This window comes from Mytilus trossulus, chromosome 8 (genome assembly GCF_036588685.1).
Source record: "Mytilus trossulus isolate FHL-02 chromosome 8, PNRI_Mtr1.1.1.hap1, whole genome shotgun sequence".
NCBI lineage: Eukaryota > Metazoa > Mollusca > Bivalvia > Mytilida > Mytilidae > Mytilus > Mytilus trossulus.
In genome coordinates, this window is record NC_086380.1 from 31,879,320 (window position 1) to 31,901,132 (window position 21,813).

At 33.1% G+C, this 21,813-nt stretch overlaps 2 protein-coding genes across 4 annotated transcripts in view; both read right to left on the reverse strand.

Annotated features, from left to right (window-relative positions):
* The window catches only part of LOC134680818 (WSCD family member GA21586-like), a 60,065-nt gene extending 42,852 nt beyond the window's left edge, over window positions 1-17,213 (reverse strand). Inside the window, exons 1-4 of the mRNA XM_063540056.1 lie at window positions 16,973-17,213; window positions 14,009-14,347; window positions 13,099-13,338; window positions 12,179-12,505 (exon numbers count right to left, since the gene is read on the reverse strand). Coding sequence (XP_063396126.1) covers window positions 12,179-12,505; window positions 13,099-13,338; window positions 14,009-14,294 — 853 coding nt within the window. The 5' untranslated portion in view covers window positions 14,295-14,347; window positions 16,973-17,213. The remainder of the gene's footprint in view (window positions 1-12,178; window positions 12,506-13,098; window positions 13,339-14,008; window positions 14,348-16,972) is intronic.
* LOC134680817 (uncharacterized) lies at window positions 3,622-9,507 on the reverse strand. 3 transcript variants are annotated; one of them, XM_063540054.1, is made up of 2 exons: window positions 9,295-9,507; window positions 3,622-5,184 (listed from the first exon to the last, which is right to left on the reverse strand). In XM_063540054.1, exon 2 carries the CDS (start codon window positions 5,179-5,181, stop codon window positions 3,655-3,657), a length of 1,527 nt encoding a protein of 508 aa, XP_063396124.1. In that variant the 5' UTR covers window positions 5,182-5,184; window positions 9,295-9,507; the 3' UTR covers window positions 3,622-3,654. The 3 variants fall into 3 exon arrangements, with proteins under 3 accessions (XP_063396124.1, XP_063396123.1, XP_063396125.1); XM_063540053.1 differs by lacking the exon at window positions 9,295-9,507 and adding an exon at window positions 8,759-9,277; XM_063540055.1 differs by lacking the exon at window positions 9,295-9,507 and adding an exon at window positions 8,702-9,276.
* Window positions 17,214-21,813: the final 4,600 nt, after the last annotated feature.

Sequence of the window (21,813 nt, forward strand, 5' to 3'; positions counted from 1 at the left end):
CCCATTCATTCTGTGTCAGAAACCTATGCAGTGTCAACTTTTTAATCACAATCCAAATTCAGAGCTGTATGAAACTCGAATGTTGTGTCCATATTTGCTCCCCATTTTCAGGGTTCCACTTCTGCGGTCGTGTCAAGCTGTGCCCTGCCAAACATTTTATTATGTTATAGTTTTGAACAAGTTCCAAAAAGAAACTTGGGTGCTTTATATGTTAAATTGTTGTTTGACTCAAACTGCACAGACATCTGAGTTTGATTATTTTGTAAAACATGTATAACAGTTAGGGAAACTGATGAGTTGTTGAAAATAAAATATTTAGATCTAATGTTATCATAATACTATGAACTTTTGTTTTGCAATTTATGGAGAACATAACTGTCAGGTTTATTTTCATTAAAATGTTTTATTAAAGTATGTGTTATGTGTATATATAGGTCCAAGTGCAAAAACCCACATTCTTACATGTATGTTTTTGGAAATTTATAATAAATTTTGAAGATTTTCATAAACACTTTTTAGCTCACCTAAGTAAAAGTCCAATTGCCATCAAGTTATGACCATCATTTGTCATAAAGTTTTCACATTTTCATTCTCTGAAACCTCTTGACAGATTTTAAGTAAAAATCGCATGAATGGTCAGTGCAAGGTCCTTAACAAATGACCCTACTTTGTTCTAGTCCAATGAAAAACATGTCCGCTAGAGCAAATCTTAGATTCTGTTTGGCCAATTTTCAAAGATTGTCTCTGAAACTACTAGACAAAATGGTTTGAAACTTTACATAAATCCTTATTTTGTTCTGGTCTGACGAAAAATGGCCACAGCCAGGGTTCAAAGTTTACATAGAAACCCTACGGGAAATCATATTTTTCCAATTTCTCAAGTACAAAGTAGCTGATATATGAACAAATTAAACCATACATATATTTGAATATTATAAAGCTCTTAAGATAGACCAAAAAAGGATTGCCAAAAGGGCTACACATGCAGGGTCATTGTGAGCCTCCAATTTTCAAAAATCTTGAAACTTAAGAGTCATGATCTATGACATGTCCTGAACAAATGGTCTTCGTTTTTCTCTGGTACGGAAGTACTGTAAAGGTGAAAATGTACAACTGGCAAGTGTCATCTGTCCTTTTTTTTTTTTTTTTTTTTTTGGTGTTTTTACGCCTTTTTTAAGCACCCCTTTTGGACTATTTCGTGGCGGTCAGTTTTTATTGGTGGAGGAAGCCGGAGTGCCTGGAGAAAACCACCGACCTTCGATAGGAAAACTGACAATCTGATCTTGACCTTATTTTCATGGTTCAGTTGTTATTTTTTTGTTGTCTTTTTTCTTTTACTATATGGAATGATTGTAAGGTGTCATCTGACTTTTACCTCATTTTCATGGCTCAGAGATAAAAAAAATTATTATTTTTTAGTTTTAGTCTTTTTGTAATATTTAATTGTATATGCAATAGGTCAACTATATTTGATGCATAGAAATATTTTATGATCTATGTGTCGGTCTCACAGGTTTTATTTGACCTTTACCTCATTTTCACTGTTCATTGCAAGGTGTTTTGGTGTAAAACTATAAGCAATAGGTCAAATATGTCTGTTGTATGGAAGTATAGTAGGCTGTAATTGTCTGCCAAGTATCGTTCATGTGACCTTGACCTCATTTTCATCGTTCATTGTTTAGTTTCCATAGTTCAGTCTGTTTCTTTGAAGCTATTTATAAGCAATAGGTCAACTTACTATATTTAGTGTATAGAATGATTGTAACATGTACACGACATAACAAGAGGCTCTCAAGAGCCTGAATCGCTCACCTTAAATTATTTGCTTAAATCTTTCATCAATGATTATTTTGGCTTTTCAATTTATATAAATATTCTTGAATCTGGTCATATCTTCTTCAAAAGCAAAAAAATGCATTTTACCCCTATGTTCTATTTTAGCCATACAGGCTTTCTTGATGACAAGGAAATAAAATATAAAATTTATACTTGATACTCTGAAACTCATTCAGCCTAAGTTTGGTGAAATTGATTCAGCAGTTTCAAAGGAGAAGATTTTTTAAAGTAAGCTAACAAGTAAAACAAATTAAGTAAAATGTCTTTAAAGGGCAATAAGTCCTTTAAAGGTCAATTGACAATTTTGGTCATATTGACTTATTTGTAGATCTTACTTTGCTTAACAGTTTTGCTGTTTACAGTTTCTCTTTATCTATAATAATATTCAAGATAATGAGCAAAAACTGCAAAATTTCCTTAAAATTACCTATTAAGTGGCATCAACCCAACAATAGGTTGTTTGATTCCTCTGAACATTTCAGGGCTGATAGATCTTGACCTAATGAACAAATTCACCCAATGTCAGATTTGCTCTTTATGCTTTAGTTTTTGAGATATAAGCCAAAAACTGCATTTTACCCTATGTTCTATTTTTAGCCATGACGGCCATCTTTTTTGAGGAAACAGAAAATAAAACACAAACTTTATTCTAGACACCCTAATGATCATTTACCTTAAGTTTGGTTGAAATTGGTTCAGTAGTTTCAGAGGAGAAGATTTTTTAAAGTTAGCAAATATGATGAACAAATTGTGTAAAATTTTCTTTAAAGGACAATAACTCCTTAAGGGGTCAATTGACAATTTTGGTCAAATTGACTTATTTGTAGATCTTACTTTGCTGAACATTTTTACTGTTTACAGTTTCTCTTTATCTATAATAATATTCAAGATAATGACCAAAAACTGCAAAATTTCCTTAAAATTACCAATTAAGTGGCAGCAACCCAACAATGGGTTTTTTGATTCCTCTGAAAATTTCAGGGCTGATAAATCTTGACCTGATGAACAATTTTACCCCATGTCAGATTTGCTCTAAATGCTTTAGTTTTTGAGATATAAGCCAAAAACTGCATTTTACCCCTATGTTCTATTTTTAGCCATAGCGGCCATGTTTTTTGAAGAAATGGAAAATAAAACACAAATTTTATTCTAGATACCCTAAGGATCGGTTGGAATTGGTTCAGTAGTTTCAGAGAAGAAGATCTTTGAAATAGTTTACGACGACGACGGACAACGGACAACGGACGACGACAGACAACGACGACGGACGCCAAGTAATGGCAAAAGCTCACATTTCCTTTCAGGAAAGGTGAGCTAAAAATGAGAATGGAAATGGGGAATGTGTCAAAGAGACAACAACCCGACCATAGAAAAAACAACAGCAGGTCACCAACAGGTCTTCAATGTAGAGAGAAATTCCCACAGCCGGAGACATCCTTCATCTGTATTTCTTGATTGGTTTATATGACCTCATTTTCTTGGATCATGTGTGATAGTTATAGTTAAGCTTTATATTTAGGACTTTCAACATAATATCAGTGAAAAGTAAAGCAGGTGAGACGTTTCAGTGTGTACTCTCTTGTTGTACATTTTATGTTTTGTATTTATCTTTTTATTTCACATTTTGTAAAGGTTTGTTGTCTCATACAATGTATTCAAATGTACATGTATGTTATACATTTAAAGTAATTTTGACTTCACAAATATAATTTAACATGAATAACATCATCTTAACATGGGCAAGTACAGGGTCAGTGTACAATAATCTACATGTACCAGTGAAAATAAAAAAAAACAGAGTTTTATTTTTATCTAATTCTACACATCATCATGTCGTACAATCTCTCTTGCAGCAAGATAAACATCAACTCCATGTTCATTACTTGGAATAAGAGGGTCAACCTGACTCAACAAGTTATCCACATCTACAATTACATGATCTGGTTGCATATTCAGCATGTCCAATGAGCCAATATCTTCACCATGTGTTTGAACATCATTAACTTGAGGGTCTATTCCATACTGCTCAATTCCATCAATTAAAATATTTTCACTATTCAGTTCAGCTGAATGAATGTTTTTTTGAATCATGCTGTTCACCCAGATCTTTTGTGGTGACCAACAACGTTCTGTTCTTAACCCATGACTATTATATGCCACTACGAATTGAGAGAGTGCTTCGTTGATACGAGGTATAAACACATAATGTAAACACAGCAGATCCTTTTGATTATCAACATCTAGCAGATCATTTCCTTCTAGATAGTAAAACAATGAATAGAATGTTTGAATTACAGCATAATAAACATCTCTCCAAAGCCTTTCAATTCTGCTATTGTGCACAGATTTTCCTGCTATAAAACTACCACGATCAGAGCCTCGCCTTTCTTCCATATATCTAGCAACTAAAACATTTTCACTTCCTTGATCACCTCTGACTCGAGATGGTAATGAGTACGATTCAACTGCTTTCAAAAACGAGTTCAAAACAGTGACCGCCAAGTTGTTGTTCGAGCATTTTAAGAACACTATTAATCGCGAAAAACCATCAATACCTCCATGTGTTACTAATTTCCAGCGGATCAGCGCATGGTGTCCATCAATATGCCATAGGTCATTAGGCCCTGCAACTGAGTATTTCCTGCGAACTGCAGTTAAGCCCCATCGTATCAAGGTGCTTCCTGGATCAATATCACGCAGAGTTCTCCTTACACGTGACTGTTGCACACTTATACCTTTTGCTTTTAAGTGGCCAATCATCATACTCACACCAGTATGTGGTTGACTGTTAACGATTTCTCGCATCACTGACATCAATTCTGAATCATTTATCATAGTATGTCTAACCAGATTCTTCTCCTCATATTTAAGTCGTCTCCATAGTGTTGTTCTGTGCACTAAGAACATTCTGGCTATTTCACCTATCTTAAAACCAATTTTAAACAAATATTCCACTTGGTCGGTGCATATAAAAGCAGGAGGCCTTCCCAGCCTATCAGTCGCTGAAATACATCCTGCTCCATCAACAATGCTCAAGAAACTAGATGGCATAGAAAAATCTATCGTGCTCCAATGTTCTCTCAGGGGCTGAAGACAAGATAATAGGGTTTGAATTTTCTCAATTAAGCTCTGATTAGCTCTATTTATAACTAAATTAAATTCTAAACAATTTAAGCCATCCACTGCACTTTTCAATCTGTTGCGAAAGTATTCTATGTCACAATTTGGAGGGTTATCTGGGATATTTTCACAATATGATAACGTTTCGTCCAAGTCTTGGAAAAAAATTTCAAAAATAGACTCTTCTTGCTCTTCATCATGTTCATGATCTGGGTATGTTGCCATCTTCTGCAAAAAAAAGAAGAATGTCATTAAGCCATCAAACCTATCACATGAGCCAATATTTCACAGCTAATATCCATGGTGTTGCATTTGTAGCTACAGCATGTATAGTATTCTGCAATTTATCAGATTTCTATGTATAAATCAGTGATATTTTACACTCTGAACAGTCAAGGGTATAACTTAAATATTTTCATTTCAGAGAAATAAACATGCATGTGTGAATCTGGATCTAAGCTAGGATTTTGAGGGCTTTAGTCACTTTTGAGCGCTATATGAAAACCCACCAATGTGTAATAGCAAGGGACCAAGGATGTAATTTTTGTAACTTACTAAGCTTCATCTTTGACTTTGTCAGATTTTAAAAACTTTAGGCAGGATTGGCAGTCAGTATTGTATTTAATTTTTAACTGTATTAACCTTTAGGTAGCAGTCTTGTATTACAACTCCAGTTTCGGGTGCATGTCAAAACATGGAGGGGAACAAAATAGTGCATTTTTTTCTGAATTTTTTTCTGAACTCAATTTTTTCTGTTTGATTATACATGTAGGTTTATGCTGAATTGAAACATATATATAGACTTGCATCTTTTGGGGATATCAATCCATGAAAGTGGAAGGATATCATGTTTACTGGAAGTGGTGCGGCCTAGTAAAAATAGCAAACAGAAAGTAGGAAAAAAATGTTTTGACTTCAGGATTGCGTCACTTTTTATTCTTCGTGGCAAGAACCCCCTTTTTTTCGATTAAATCACAATTTCACATTAGTACATACATGATATGAACATGAATTTTTTTTTATATATAGCAAAATTAGGCTAGCATTTTTTATTTTTTTATTTTTTTGTTTTCAAAGATCAGCTGTTTTGCATGTTAGCCTATGGAGCAGTCAATTTCAAGACTGCAACCTTTATTATGAAAGATTCTGACATGGGATGTGGAAACTTAGTTAATTTCTCACACAGTGTGATTACACATGCTTTCGCGAGTTGTCTCCTCTCTTTTTATTCCTAATAGTTTAGTAACACATGTTTGTTATTTGTTGACCAAATATTTAATATTTTACTTTTTATATTAATTAGGCACTTGAGAATTTTTGAAACTTTGCGCAGAAACTGAATACATGGACTGAATAACTCATTTTCTAATTAAAGTAAATCATTTTTGATGAACCATACTAAATCAATAGGAAAAGGCTTTAGTTAGCTTTAAAAGGCATATAATTTAGATACATGTTCTTACAGATTATCATTGATCATCTCAACAAGATTGATTTTCTCGCCTGAGATGATATGGCTAAAATGAGAAAAGCAATCCAGTTGAGATGACCAATTGCAATGATAATTTGTTGATCGCTATTTGTAACTATGACGACATTGTCAGTTTCATTAGGATCCATGTGCCTCATTTAATTTAGTTTCTTGCCATCATTGTTCATATCACTTGTCTTGACTCCTGCTGAGAAAGGAAATCACCAGTCAGCAAGATCAAAGGAAAATTTCCTAAAATAGCGATAATGCTTTTTACATGGGACACTTTGGAATTACTTGCATGACTTGGAAGCTTGCATAGTACTTCATTTCATGCTCTGGTGATTATAAATCATAAAATGTATTCATTGATGCGCACAGTTTGTTTGTTTTTGATTTGTTATGTGTTTATCTTATATATATTATGCATTTTTCTAAGTTCATGGTAATAACTTAAAGAAAAATGCTTATTTTGGCCCCCTTTGAGTCTGAATTCCAAAACCGTTGGGACCATCATCCAAAATTAATCCCAACCTTGTGGTATTGAACCTTCTAAAAAAAAATCATATCTAGATCCACACTTAAACTAAAGTTATCATGGTTATTGTCTAGAAACGTAATGTGTCTAAGGACAACGACGCAGACAACATGGACAACAATTACTTCATCATACCATTATTATGATCCTAAATATATTTTTGTGGTCGCATAATAAAACAAGATTGTGTCTGATGACATGGATCCTCCACTGGCAAAATGGATTGATTGTCATGCTTAAATAGGTGGTGAACAAGTGCAAATTGGAAAAGACATAACTCAGAAACAGTCAAAGTGACACCACCTGAATTTGAACTTAATCTTAGTTTTATGTTACTTAGCATTATTCTAGTCAGTGCTAACAAGTTGGAAACAACAAATTTCCATTCATATAATTAAAGGGCAATTTCTCCTTGAAATAAAAGTGAATCTGGCCGAAATTCGAAATTGTCCTATGACACCGTGTATCATCAGTACACTGGAAATAGGTACTAACCAAGCGGGCATGATCAATTTTGACCTTACAAGGTAACGGAAATCTTTGTTTTGCTTTTTCATTATTCAATGTACATTTCTCAACATTTGAAATTCCTGCTCCCAAATAATTTTTGCATCGATTTTTTCCTATTCATAAAAAAACTTTGATATTCAAATAAGAACAAATAACATGCGCAAATAGTTGTGAAAGTCAACACCCACTTTCAATTTCGATACAGTTGTTGAGACATTTACATGTTTTATCTGAAAGAAACCTATTACAGGGTAACAGTAATGGTTACCAATCATAAAGCTACCTGTGATTACTCATTCTTTGAAACTGTTTGGGTAATAAACGAGTATGAAAATAAAGTTTTTGTGTACGGTGTACAACAACTTAACTATGCACCGTACATAAGGATGTATGTGGTCAGCCAAACACCATACACAAGGCTTCTTTAGGGATAAAATATCGAAAAGATTTCAGTGCCAATTATTGAAACAGCTATATATACTTATTATACACACACATTGACATTCTATCGGATGAGACGAGGGCCAACTTCTTTTACAAGTATTTGCACATGCTTTTAGTAATCCCTCTTGTTTTGGGAAAATAATGAGACATCTCTAATTAGTCAAGCTACGATCAAATCATTTCTTAAAACAGCAATTATGTTTAGATTGAAGTAGTCACATTGATATTATGTGAACAAAAGAAAGATTTGTCGTTACCGTGTAAGATCAAAATCGCTCACGCCTGCTTGGATAGTACCTATATTCGCTGTAAGATGATACAAGGTGTATGAGAGGCTATGAATATATATAGCTTGCATTATGTGTATAAATATGAACAAAATATGCTGACAAATAAAAGTTCTAGAGAGCTAACAATTCCTGAAGAAAAATATGTTTTGAAATATGCAAAGACATATAGTAATTATTAACTACAGTGGGACGTTGAAAAAAAATCTAATTCGGGGATTCAGAGATGGGAACTAGAACACATTCCAATTTTTCCATAAACGGCCATTGTGGTGCATATTTCGGCACTTTTTTACATTGGTTATTAGATGTACCCCAACTGTTTCCAACAAGTGTTTCCATCTGATGAACCTGCTGTCAACTTCCAGTTCTGGTTTACGGATTTTTTATAAACAAAGCGAGTACTTTGTGGCAAATAAACCAAGATTTTATAGAAAATCCACAGCCTTCAATACAGAGATTTTTGTTATAAAATTTCAAACATAGATTACTCACTTGCTTTTCGAAAATTTGCTTGTGTTTATTAATTGTTTACAAAAAAATATAAGCAACCTGTAAATTCCCAAACATCTGGAGTGGTGCTGAGCCAGTCAAGTGCACCCTAAAAGGTGTACTTAATTTGAGCTCATTTTTTATTTGTTTTAACCATTATTATAACTACAGTAATAAACTTGTTTTGAGGAAATTTCGAGCAATACTCCGATATCTATCAGTTATTAAATTGCCTTATTTGAGGGAACAAGATTAAAAAGAAAAGGCTGTGGATCCATGTTCTAGTCTAAATAATTATGACGTCTGGCAAGGCTATTTTGGTCGCAGGAAGGCGTCCAAGAAAAAAAATCAAAATAGCCTTGCCAGACGTCATAATTATTTGGACTATGGATTTTCTATAAACTTTCCATATGTTTAGTATTGAATCAACACAAGGGTACATAATCCTAACAGTAACACTAACAGTATCAGCCTGCAATGCCGGACTCGCATGAACGCAAGATTTAGTTAGTGGGGCGACGCGTTTTTTTAATTCTTGGTCATGCATTCGTGTTGAGAAAGAAAGGGGGAATGCAAACAGTTATACAAAACGTTACCTTCTCATATATAGATATCAACAGCTAATCAAACCAGGGGAGTTCATAGAGAACGTGCCAACTTCAACATGTGAGTCAAGCAGGGGCTGCCCGACTATATCGACCAATCACAAACGTTGTTGCAAATTTGACCTTGTGACGTCAAACAATTTCCCATAATGCAATTATTGCATATAAATAAAAATTATTGCATATAAATAAAAAAACGACAATTATACCAATTGAATGAAAAATATTGCATTACAATGACAAGTTATACAAATTGAATAAAAAATATTGCATTTGAATGACAAATTATACCATTTGAATGAAAAATTATACCATTAAAATAAAAAATATTGCATATAAATGAAAAATTATACCATTTAAATGAAAAAATATACCATACAAATGAAAAATATTGCATATAAATGAAAAAATATTGCATATAAATGAAAAAATATTGCATATAAATGAAAAAATATACCATACAAATGAAAAAATATTGCATATAAATGAAAAAATATTGCATATAAATGAAAAAATATACCAATTAAATGAAAAATATTGCATTTGAATGAAAAATATCAAATTTTTGCAACCAATACCATGCCATATTTGATTACATACTTTTAATGAACAGTTCTGTTATTTTATTTTTGTGTCAGAAAATTCACGTTAATATGTAGAAAAATGATACTAAATGTGAGAAAAAATTGTTATTTGTTACAATTACTATAGAAAAAAGACACACACCCTCCCCCTATAGACAAAAAATCAATTATTGTCGTCTTGAAGAAAACACGGAGGTCTTTAAGGTTTATGAGTGAAATAACTGCCTACTTGGATCTTTTGACACACAAGCTTCTTTTTGACAAGTTTCGCGAAAGCGATACTTAGCGATCTTAGATTCCGCCGACTACTTCAGCATTAAGTTCAGTCTGTGGTTAAAGATTTTGTTTTACATCAAAATCGTTGTCAAACATGATGGAATTTCGGGAAATTTGGGATAGAAGCTTCTTTATGTCCAAAATACAGTATCCAGGGCAAAATTTTGCAAATATTTATGTTTATTTTTCCGTATTATACTACTAGATGGACTCCGTTTTTCCTGAACAGTTAATTTCATGTTTTGTTTGAGGTTAAATATATTCCCGCAGTCATCAATAACCGTTTTGTTTAAACGTCCAGTTGCATATCCATGCAGCTCAAGATCATGATAATGATATTTGAATGTCGAAAATATTTTGTTCTACATTGCGCTGAATTTTCACTCGTTTGTTCAAAATGCAACAGTCAGAGTAAAGACATTGTATATATATCTTATTAGTGGGTGCAGCTTTTTTGCTAAGAGTTTAATTCCATATGACGACCTGTAGCTGTTTGATTTTATGGGAACTTATTTTTTATGGTTTGAACAAGGAACGTATATACTGCTCCAAGTTTAAGCTATCAGATTTTTTATACAATATTGAAAACATAACATTTATGAACCCATGTTTATTTTTTTATTGAAGACATCGCATAATATCATTCATTGCGACTATGTGTGATGACCAGCAACAACTTTTAAAAAAGCTCCGTATTACAAACAATCATAGTATTTAGATTGTTTATCTATATTTTCCAGACAAAAGCTAAAGAGAATATATAGTGTAGTGTCACCATTGTATGATATACTGTTTTGGCAATTAATGCCATTACGCCAGCATGTTTTAGGAAATTATTCAGATCTCATTCGCCAAAAATGATATTTCTTCACATAAACTTCCTCAAAGTTCGAAACAGCCTCCAGTGACTTGAAGGATCTCGTTCCTTCTTTATCAAATTTTTCGTTTTGGTTATTTGCAAGCCGTAATTTCAAATTTCTTTTCCAATTTTCTCCCGTAATTTTCAAACACCATGTCTCGAAATTTTTCAAAATATTTTTATTTTACTTTATTTAATTTAAACATAAACAAACAAAAAAACAGATGACACTCAACGACTTCACAGGTAAACGGGAAAGCGGCGGGCGTCCTAATAAACGCCTATTAAACATCGAATATTGATATGTACCATATATGACTTTGCCCCCAGTTCGTCCAAATCTCGCATATTCTCGTATGAATTTTAATTAAACGCTTGACCCACTCAGAATTCTAGGTCGCGAACAAGCTTTCCCTGAACTAGTGTATTGAATCATTGTTTGGAGTAGATAATTCCGTCTTTAAAAAATGTGAAAGATCTTTAATCAGATGTACTTTTAGGCAACAATTCGCACTAACCAGACATTTTCCTTTTCCTAAAATGAACTGCTTATTCCGAATGTACACTAAATTTTATCATCTAGAAAGTGTTAGTCTTAGTTTCATAGTATAAATGTTATAGTTTGCAAAAAACTACTCTTTAGAGCAGATACACAATTTTGTAAAGGTCTTGCTCATTCTTTATTTCTTTTATGTAGTGTTTAATTTGTTCTTTTTTCCGTTCATCTTTTTTTTCTTGTGGTTATTTTGTCATAACGTTGTACTATTTTTCTAATTTGAGATTAATTTTGCCCCATTATTCGCTTCTCCGCCGTTTTACAAAAATCAGGATACAGTAACGTAGCGTAGCAAGGACGATTACTATTGTTTTGTGTTTGGTTTTTTTTTATAAACCCTTTACATGTGGTCATACAAGAGGCAATTTCAATGCTCTTCAGATTTGTACTTACCTGGCCGTTTTTTTTTTTTGTTTTTTTTTATATATATACTGGTATTCAAGCGCCATTGATGAGTCTTTGGTAGACGAAATGCACGTCTTGCTTATCAAATCTATTTTCACGGTATTAATATCTTTCAAAACAAATTATCACGAACACATACATTTTATTTCATAAAATATCTTCAAGAACAGCATTAGGTTAACAAATTTTACAAACCTAGCTTCTTTTTATGGGCTAACATTGTGATTTCTCTCCAGTATGCAGCCAATGTTTGTTTAGTTGATGGTTGATACAACTTCTGACCTGAATAATTATGATTAGTCCCAGGTCGTTTGAAATGACCGTCAACATTTCGGACAACACACAACAATTCTTTACTAGACACGGATATGTTTAAGAATTTCAATAAGGCCGCAATCTCTGCTGAGGTATTTTGTATCAGCTCGTCATACTTCACAACATGTAGTTTTTCTTTGAATGTCAGCCATCTTTTATTAAAATTAAACCAGTTGTCCATTTCCTCGAAGAAAAATGGCTTCCATTCTGTAAAGATTCAAATTGAAAGAGTTCAAAGATAATTCATTTTAACAAAAATATGGGAATCAAAATAACATAAAGAAATATTTAAGTTATGAAATATCAAAACTCTAAAGTCCATGACATTGTGAATATGAAAAAGGAATTTTGAAATATTCTTACTATTATATTTTCAATATGTTTATCATGAAAGCAGGTGGAGCCAATTTAATGCACACACACTCAAGTTTATAGCTTGTGAAATCCTGCTGGAAACTGAATATGAAAGATTCGTCCGTACATGTATATCAAAGTCTTAAATCATTTAAATACAAATACTCTTTAAATCTACGCGTTTCTGTCAAACGTACATCAAAGTACCGGTGTGTCTCTAACCACAACTAAAGTTATTGTTGTCTTAAAGGACTTAAAGCTTAAATTCATACATAATGATATTTGATTACCGGTGTTCTGAAATTTAAAATTTTAATGTCTTGTGAATATAAATGTAGATGTATGGGCTTTTTTTTAAATGGTTGACAAACAAAGGTCACGTTTACATATCAAAGTATCCCGCGTTCCACGACACATAATTTGTCTTTATTTTGCTTGATAAATACCTTTCTTAAAATGCAATTTCTGCGCATGCCCAAGATGACCTGCATATCTTCTGTTGAATTCTGCTAAAAGTGCCTCTTCCGGTGCTCTGATTAATAGAACAGCTCTGTCATATTTCATCAATGTTGTATTTCCATATTCATGAGTTTTGACAACCAGAACAGAAGAGTTTGTTATACCTTCCCCTAAAAATCCATGATATTTCAAGGAAAAGTCCACATATTCACTTCCTGTTGCTATGCCTACAATAACAGAAAGGACGAATACAAAAAGACATTAAATGAAAACAATTACAAAACATGTCTGGTCCCAAGTCGGGAATCTTTGCCTTTGTCTTGTTTTTATTTTTGTTTTGGTAAATTTACATGTTTCGAGGTTAAGTTAGTGTGGCGTCCATTTCGCGAAATTAGTACAATGTATTATACATTATTGTTTAGGAGCCAGCTGAAGCTCACCTCCAGGTGCAATATTTTCTCGCGGAGTTGGAAGACCCATTGGTGGTTTTTGGTCTGTTCTTTGTTCTTTATTTGGATTGTTGTCTCTTTAATACATTCCCAGTTTTCATTCTCAATTCTATCAGTAACAGTTATAGAAAAATATTGCCAACACCTTTTGGAACGTTCAAAACTTCCACTTACATGCAACATTGGAGCAAACGTTAAACTACTTACAGAGTATATGAGTGTTGTATTCCAAACTCCTGTAACTATTTCAATATGCGTACCTTCTGCCTTTTGCTCAAAATGTTGCAAAAATTATATTTTTATTTTTTTAACTGAACAAAATGGTCAAACTTAAACCAAAACCTTGTGGGTGTCATTTAAGTTATTCTTAAACGATTTATTCAAATTACAGTTTAATGATGAACACAAATCCTGCGCAGGTCCACTGGAAGGTCTATAATCATCTTACCTGTCGTCTGCTGAAGTAAATGACGTAACCACGAATTTCCAGATCCTGGATAACTAGCCAAGGCCGTTGATGGCAGCGGGATCTTAGAAAATAGCACTGGTTTGCAAGTCCAGTTCTTAAATGTTTGTAGATGTCCTAGGTATAAAAGTCCATATTTGTGAACAAAGTAGTTTGGCTTTGATTTAGACAAGTGATACAATGTAAAAAAGTTGCACGCCAAAATATAGGTCACGGCGATCGCAACTGTAATCACAAGTGTTTTTGAACAACGTTGACGTCTGAACATGTGGTAACATTTCCGACACTTCAAACAGTTAGATAAGTGATAGATCTCATTCACTGAAATAAAAAGTAAAAGTTGATTTATTCTGTATTCAACATTATCAATTTAAATCATGAAAACATATATTTCCTCGTTTTACTAGTTTAGAACAATAAATAGATTGTTCTATATCATGTTGCAATTTTCAATCTCACATTACGCATTCATTTATTGGACAAATATATTAAGTTAACAATACATTTTGTTTTTCATTTTATTGACTGGCATGCTATTATGGTCATTACGATCTTAAATTCTATACACCATTCACATCATGATGGAAATTATTTATCAGTTTAGAAAATCATATACTAATGTTACATAATTCGTGCTAAAACTCTTAACATAACACCAATTTATAACACCGTACACGCGTTTAAAGTGCAATGGCTGAATTGCTACTTTTGTTCGGAATCCCAATAGGGATATAATCTGATATTAATTTAATAAACGCAAGTAACTCACACTATTTGCATTCATTTTAAAACATATATCTACAGTAAGTTATTATGAAGATTAAGTGAAATTAAATGCTTTTATTCTTACATGTAATATCAATAAACAAGGATGTGTCCCCAGTACACCGATACCCCACTCGCTCTATCATTTTCTATGTGCAGTGGACCGTGAAATTGAGGTAAAAACTCTAATCTGGCATTAAAATTAGAAAGGTTATATCGTAGGATAGGGAACAATGTACTAAGATTCAAGTTATTTGGACTTCAACTTCATCAAAATCTACCTTGACCAAAAACTTTAACCTGAAGTGGGACTGACGGACGAACGAATGGTCGGACGAATGGACGAACGGATGCACAGACCAGATAACATAATGTCCCTCTACTACCGTATGTGGGGCATAAAAATGAAATATCAAACTGAGAGTCAATAAAATTTCAATTGTTTTACAAGATATAATAATAAATTTAACAATTTAAGACGTTATTTTATGAAAAATATGGTCTGGTGTTTTTGTCTAGCCAAGACCTAGACTTTACATGTACATCCTATTTTCGAACCATACGTTACACAGCAGTTAGAGTATGGTGGAATTTGTATAGAAGTACGCTTTTTTTATATATAAAATTCATGTATAATATATAAAACTTGAGTACATACAGGAGCACGGTGTGTGATATCTAAATAGCTATATCATATGTACTCTGATTATATTAAACGTGTACTATAAGTAAGTATAAGCATGTGTTTTTCTGTTGTGGTTTGTTAAAGCAGGTGCGAACGTGACTGGTATCAATATCATGACAGATTGCTGATACAGAAGTTCAACGTGCTTCACATAAAGTCATTAAATCTACTTTTACCTTTAAATACAATAACTAATGTATAAACATGTGTATAAATGTATCATTGCTGATACAGGGATTACGATAAAGTAAATAAAACGACTGACTGTGATCATGGTGATATCTGATTGACTGATACACTTGTATCAATGTTTAAGACTGATAAAAGATTTAGGATATAGTCCATGTGATCAACGATGTAGGAGTCTTAAGAAGCTCCGGGTACGGGATTTTTTCGCTGTGTTTAAAACTCACTGTTTGCCTTATACTGTGTTTTTTTCCCTCTTTGTTGGGGTTGGTATTTCTTAAACACATTCCCTATTTCCCTTCCTATTTTTATTATAAGTCATGCAAGCTATAGGCAGAGACATATACATTTAGTATACATGTCTCTGCTATAGGCTAATGTTTTCCTAGTGGTTTGGATTTTTGGCCTGTTGACGTACCTTAACCTTACAGTTGAATATAATATGGTTTTATTGAGATATATCATGGTTTGGATACAAAACTAACATTAAAATTTTGATGTAATTGTGTACAGTGAAACTAATAATTATGAGGGTCTGGATCAAACGCCGAAACAGCGGTTACGTCCTCTTTACTACGCTAATGACTTAAGCGAAACAGCGTCACCACTGTTTCGGAGTTTGGGTCTGGATTGGATTTACAGAATTTATTATAGAGAATGGTGCAAAAATGGGACAATAAATGAACAGAAAAGAATAGAAAAAAAATGAACAGAAAAGAATAGAAAAAAAATGAACAGAAAAGAATAGAAAAAAAATGAACAGAAAAGAATAGAAAAAAATTGAACAGAAAAGAATAGACAAAAAATTAACAGACAAAAAATAAAAAAAAAAGAAATATTGGTGCTATTATATAAGGAAAAGAGAATAATAGGCAAGGTTGAGAAAATATAAAGAAAAATGACTTGAAAATTAACGAATACCGGGTTGAAGAACCTGCCATCTAGACCCTCATTTATGATGGGATGATTTACTAATTTCACAATATTATTACGTACACACAAATTGTTTACTACTTATCTATAAATGTAAGTAGTATTATACTAGCTATAACGTGATTTCGTTTTTTAGATACATGTACTTGGATAGATCGACCAGAGGACAGATTATGAATATAAAGCATAACATGCGTAAGACGCTTATCCTGTGTCGTTCCCGGTCTTGCAATTTTTGGTACTTATGCGATTCTTTTTTTCTTCATTTTTCGTGTGTAACTTTAATTTATTTATCTTCATCTATTCATGAGATGTCAACATAGATAAAGTATTCATGTAGTTATTTAGAAAGAAAAACTAAGATTACAAATACTTACAATTGCGACTGCGTAGTGGTAATTTTTTTTACAAATCCTATATTTTTGAAAATAAAATACGTAGTTCACCACTGAAATGTATATTCGTTCTGTACTCTACCAGTTTATATAAGGTTAATCTCCTAACACAGATAATTATCAAAACAAATAAGTATATGCCGATAGGCGTAGTAGATTTATCTTGTCCATATTTATAGCTTCCCGACAAAGCTTTTTATCTTCTGCATTATATGTCCTTATAGGTCATTAGTAACATGTAAATGATATATTAGTGTTATTTTATCTGTATAAGATGTATTGATGGTGTTTTTAACAAGCGACAGTTGAAGCAAGGGGATAAGTCGAGTACCACGGCATCGATTTGCGACTGATGAGAAACAAGAGGCTGAAAGCAGATTCACTGTTTAAGTAATGGCATATTTCTGATTGTTTCTGTTACAACTTTTCTATGCTTGGAACGATTTAGAGCTTGACAAACTGTATAGTGGCATGTAAAAGTTTTGCTATGGGCGCTTGATTACCTGGTTTTCAGACCATTTTATATATATATATGTTGTCTCTGGTGTCATTTTGACAGAACGAAATAGGTCAACAGAAGCAAAGCGCACTACCAACTCCCCCCAACCCCCGACCCCTTCTAAAACCAAAAAAGAGAAAGCGGCCATGATATATGATCATTGGCAGAAACAATAAAAATAGGTTTAATGTACATAATTATGTATTTCCCTTGCAAAACACATTAGAAAATGTTTAATTACAGCACTTAATTGGGAGATCACACTCGTTACATTGACAGACTAAGTCAGCAATAATTCTTATTGATAACAACCATGCAGTAAACACTTTTACGACATAGATTTACGACATAGATGAATCGGTTTGCGGATATCATTAATTTACAGGAAAATCAATTTCTACGCCTAGTATACAGAACAGTTTTTAATTATAGTTACATGATAACTATAATGGTTTTTTTTAGAATGTACATGTTATTTTAGGCTTTAAATAATTCCTCATATCGTATTAGAATGATCCATTTTCGTTTCCTTCGCAAACATAAAAACTCCCATTTACCCCGTCGCCATGCACCTTTAAATAATTCCTATTTTTCCTTCACACAAACATTTTAACAACTTCTCAATGCAATCCGCAGGAAACTTATTTTAAGTGTGTTTCTAAACGACGTTATGACTTGTAAATACCTTGCTCAAATAGGTAAGGATAATTTTCAATGTTTTCCGGCATGTTTGGGGCTAGGAAACCGGTGCACCGTCCTTGTTTTCTGATAATTTCATTTATCTATTTGTTATAAGCACTTCAGTATGATTAACATGATTGTGATTATTATACGTACTTATATGATATTTGTTACATGCTGACACGACGTTACAGGGGCGGATCCAGCCATTTTAAAAAGGGGGTTCCAAACCCAGGATAAAAGGGGGGCTGTCAACTATATGTCCACATTCAAATGCATTGAGCGGCCAAAAAAGGGGTTTCCAACCCCCGGACCCCCCCCCCCCCCCCCCCCCTAGATCCGCCAATGCGTTATTAGCAATAATCAATCAACCAACCTTAAAATGGTTAACATAATGGACCTTATTATTAAGGTAGACGTATAAGTTGAGGACTCTTAATGTTTTATTTTTATTTTTGTCATGTTGGTTGCCATCCTGTTGTCGCTTTAACTCAAAACGTCTCTTTCTCATGGTCACACATGTTCTTTAGTCATCATTGTGTCACCCATCTAAATGTTTTTATTGTTAAGAAGAAGGAGTCTAGCTGATTATGCTCGTTTTTGAAGGCCCGCGTACGGTGACCTATAGTTGTTAATTTCTGTGTCATTTTGTCTCTTGTGGAGAGTTGTCTCATTGGCAATCATACCACATCTTTTTTTATGTCGTTACTTTTCCAACATGTCAACAAAAGTTATGCTGTACTAACACATAAAAACAAACCTACCTTAAATTATTCGTTGTACGTGCACACAGTGACACTCAAGTAAATCTGCTGTAATAAGAACATTGCTCCTTGTTAATTGGAAATCTCTTCACTGAAATAATCAATGCAGGAAACTGTTTTCAGTTTTGATGGAAAGCTAAATAGATCACAAGCTTTTGATTGCATGTTTAAAAAATGCAAATTGAATTATACCAAATACAATAGACCATTAAATGTATCAGAGATATGCAAGATTATCAAGTTTTGTGAAAATTAAATCGAAATATTGCCAAAGGTATATTAATCTAATCTTGGAGTTTAATTTGTTTCCAGAAAAGTCAATTTGTACAAAAGTAATTGTATTATTGTAAATGTATTAAAAGATCTTTACTGAGATAAAAAATAATTGAACAGAAACAGTGCTGTTTTTTACCCGTCACTGCTACAAAAGCAATAGTGCACAATAAAATCATTGAAAATACTCCCCGTAAAAGACAATTATCTGAACATGATGATGAGAGTGACACACTACGTAAAAAAAGCCGAGGTGAAAATGACCCCCCTCTTGAAACACACAAAGACAATATTCTAATCAGCATGATAAGCAAACTATCAGACAATTTAGAAAACGTTGCTTTCAGATTAGAGAAAAGAATTACTGACATTGAAAGTAACGTAGAAAGAAAATTAACCGCAAAATTCAACACAGTGATAACAGACAGAGTGAAAGGGGAGGTAAGCAAAGTCAGGGACGAGATACGGTCAGAAATAGATTCATTAAAGGACAACTTTAATAAACTTGATAAATCATATGCAGAAATTGTAGCAAATAACGGTAATACTAAAGAAAGAGAGCAGAGCTCACAGACTCATAATATAGTTATTAAAAATCTAGTAGTTGATCCCAGAGAAAATTCATGCAACACCGGTGCAGTGTTAAAAGCGAAAGTAGAAACATTAATCAAGGATGGGCTTAAATTGACAAATGTAAAGGTAAATAAGGCAGTTCGTAAGGTGAGCCAACATAGGGATGTGAAAAATGACAGAAAACCAGATATAATTTTTGTAGAAGTTGACAATCTGGACAATAAACGGGCGATTCTTAAAGCAAAAGCTACATTGAGAAGCTCTAATAAATACAGAGATGTATATGTAGAAAACAATATACCCCGTGAAAAAAAGAATGTTAGACTTTAATAACAGAACCATTCTTCGTGCAATGGGTAAGGACAAAGAATATAGAACAGTCGGTGGAAAAATTACTCGTCTACAAAACCAAACTCCATCAAAATATAGGGACGACACAATAGGAACACAGCAAAATGATAATTTTAAAGGAAATGGTGGATCTTTTAATGGAAATACCAACAAAAGGGGTATGAATAATGGGCATGGAAGAGGACATGTACGGGGACGAGGTGGTTTCCATAGCAATAAACGACCGTATTAGTACAGATGTGGGTTTTGGAACATCAATGGATGGACTCGCAATGTTAACAATGAAAAGAATATTTTAATTGAAGAATGTATCAATGAACTTGATCTACATATAATCGGCATAGCTGAAACACACTTGATAAATGATAATGATATATGTATGAACAATTATATATGGCTTGGAAACAACCGCAAACAGATACATGTACGTGCAAAAACCGGCTCAGGAGGAGTAGGCATACTAATCAAAAAGGAAATACTACACATGCTTAAGGTAACAATAGAAAATGATTCGGAAGATGGAATTTTATGGGTCAAATTTACAGATAAGGAAAATTCTTCAAATATGTTTTATGTATGTGTTGTCTATCTACCCCCAGAATTCTCAGCAAGGTCTGTAAATGCGCACAACTTCTTTGATGTTCTAATGGAGCAAATTTATTCAATTCCTAAAGGAAATTCGTTCTATTTATGTGGAGACTTTAATAGTCGATTAGGTAATTATACCGATTTCATTCAGGGAATAGACCAATTATCTGAACGCAATATCACCGATTTTACAACCAATAGTTATGGTGAAATATTTAGTGAATTCTTGTCGACAGTGAATTGTTGTGTTTTAAATGGGAGATATCCTATCCATGATGATTATACATATGTCTCTACTAAAGGATTATCGGTTGTCGATTACTGTGTTGTTCCATATGAAAGTTTGTGTCATTATAAAAATTTTAAAGTTATTAGAGCCAGTGTTCTATGTAATAAAAGTGCTCAACCAGGTTCATTTAGAGCAAATCATATACCTGATAATTCTGTATTATGTTGGGAATTTGAAACCAATTTTGATAACATAAATGAAATTTGTTCTATTGATTTATCGCATAGTGCTCAAAATAGCTTGAAACAACAAAATAATACATATGTTTCATATGATGTGAAAAACATACCAAGTGATTGGATGGCAAATAATGATATATTGGATAAAATTAATATGTGTATAGATATTATACAATGTTCTAAAGGGAGACAATTTGAGGTTGATAAATTATATAATAACTTTGTTGAAATTCTTCACTCTGAAATGAATGATAAATTAGAAACTAAGGTCAAAGTTCTGAACAGTACAAACAATCGAAAAAGACGAATAAAGAAACCATGGTGGAATGACAAGCTAACAAATAAATGGAACATTGTTTGCACGGCAGAAAGGGACTATGTAACTTGTAAACAGGGTAGCTTAAAACAACAATTACGAAAATACTTTGTTGATAAACGCAAAGACTTTGACAAGCTTACACAAAAATATAAGCGTCAGTATTGGTACCGCTGTCAGGAAGAGCTGGTTAATTTAAGTGACAATGATACGAATCAGTTTTGGCGTAGGATTGGTCAAATTGGTATTGGTAACGAGAGACAGATGCGTATTCTGAATGAAGTTACTTTGGATGATGGAACTATATCTA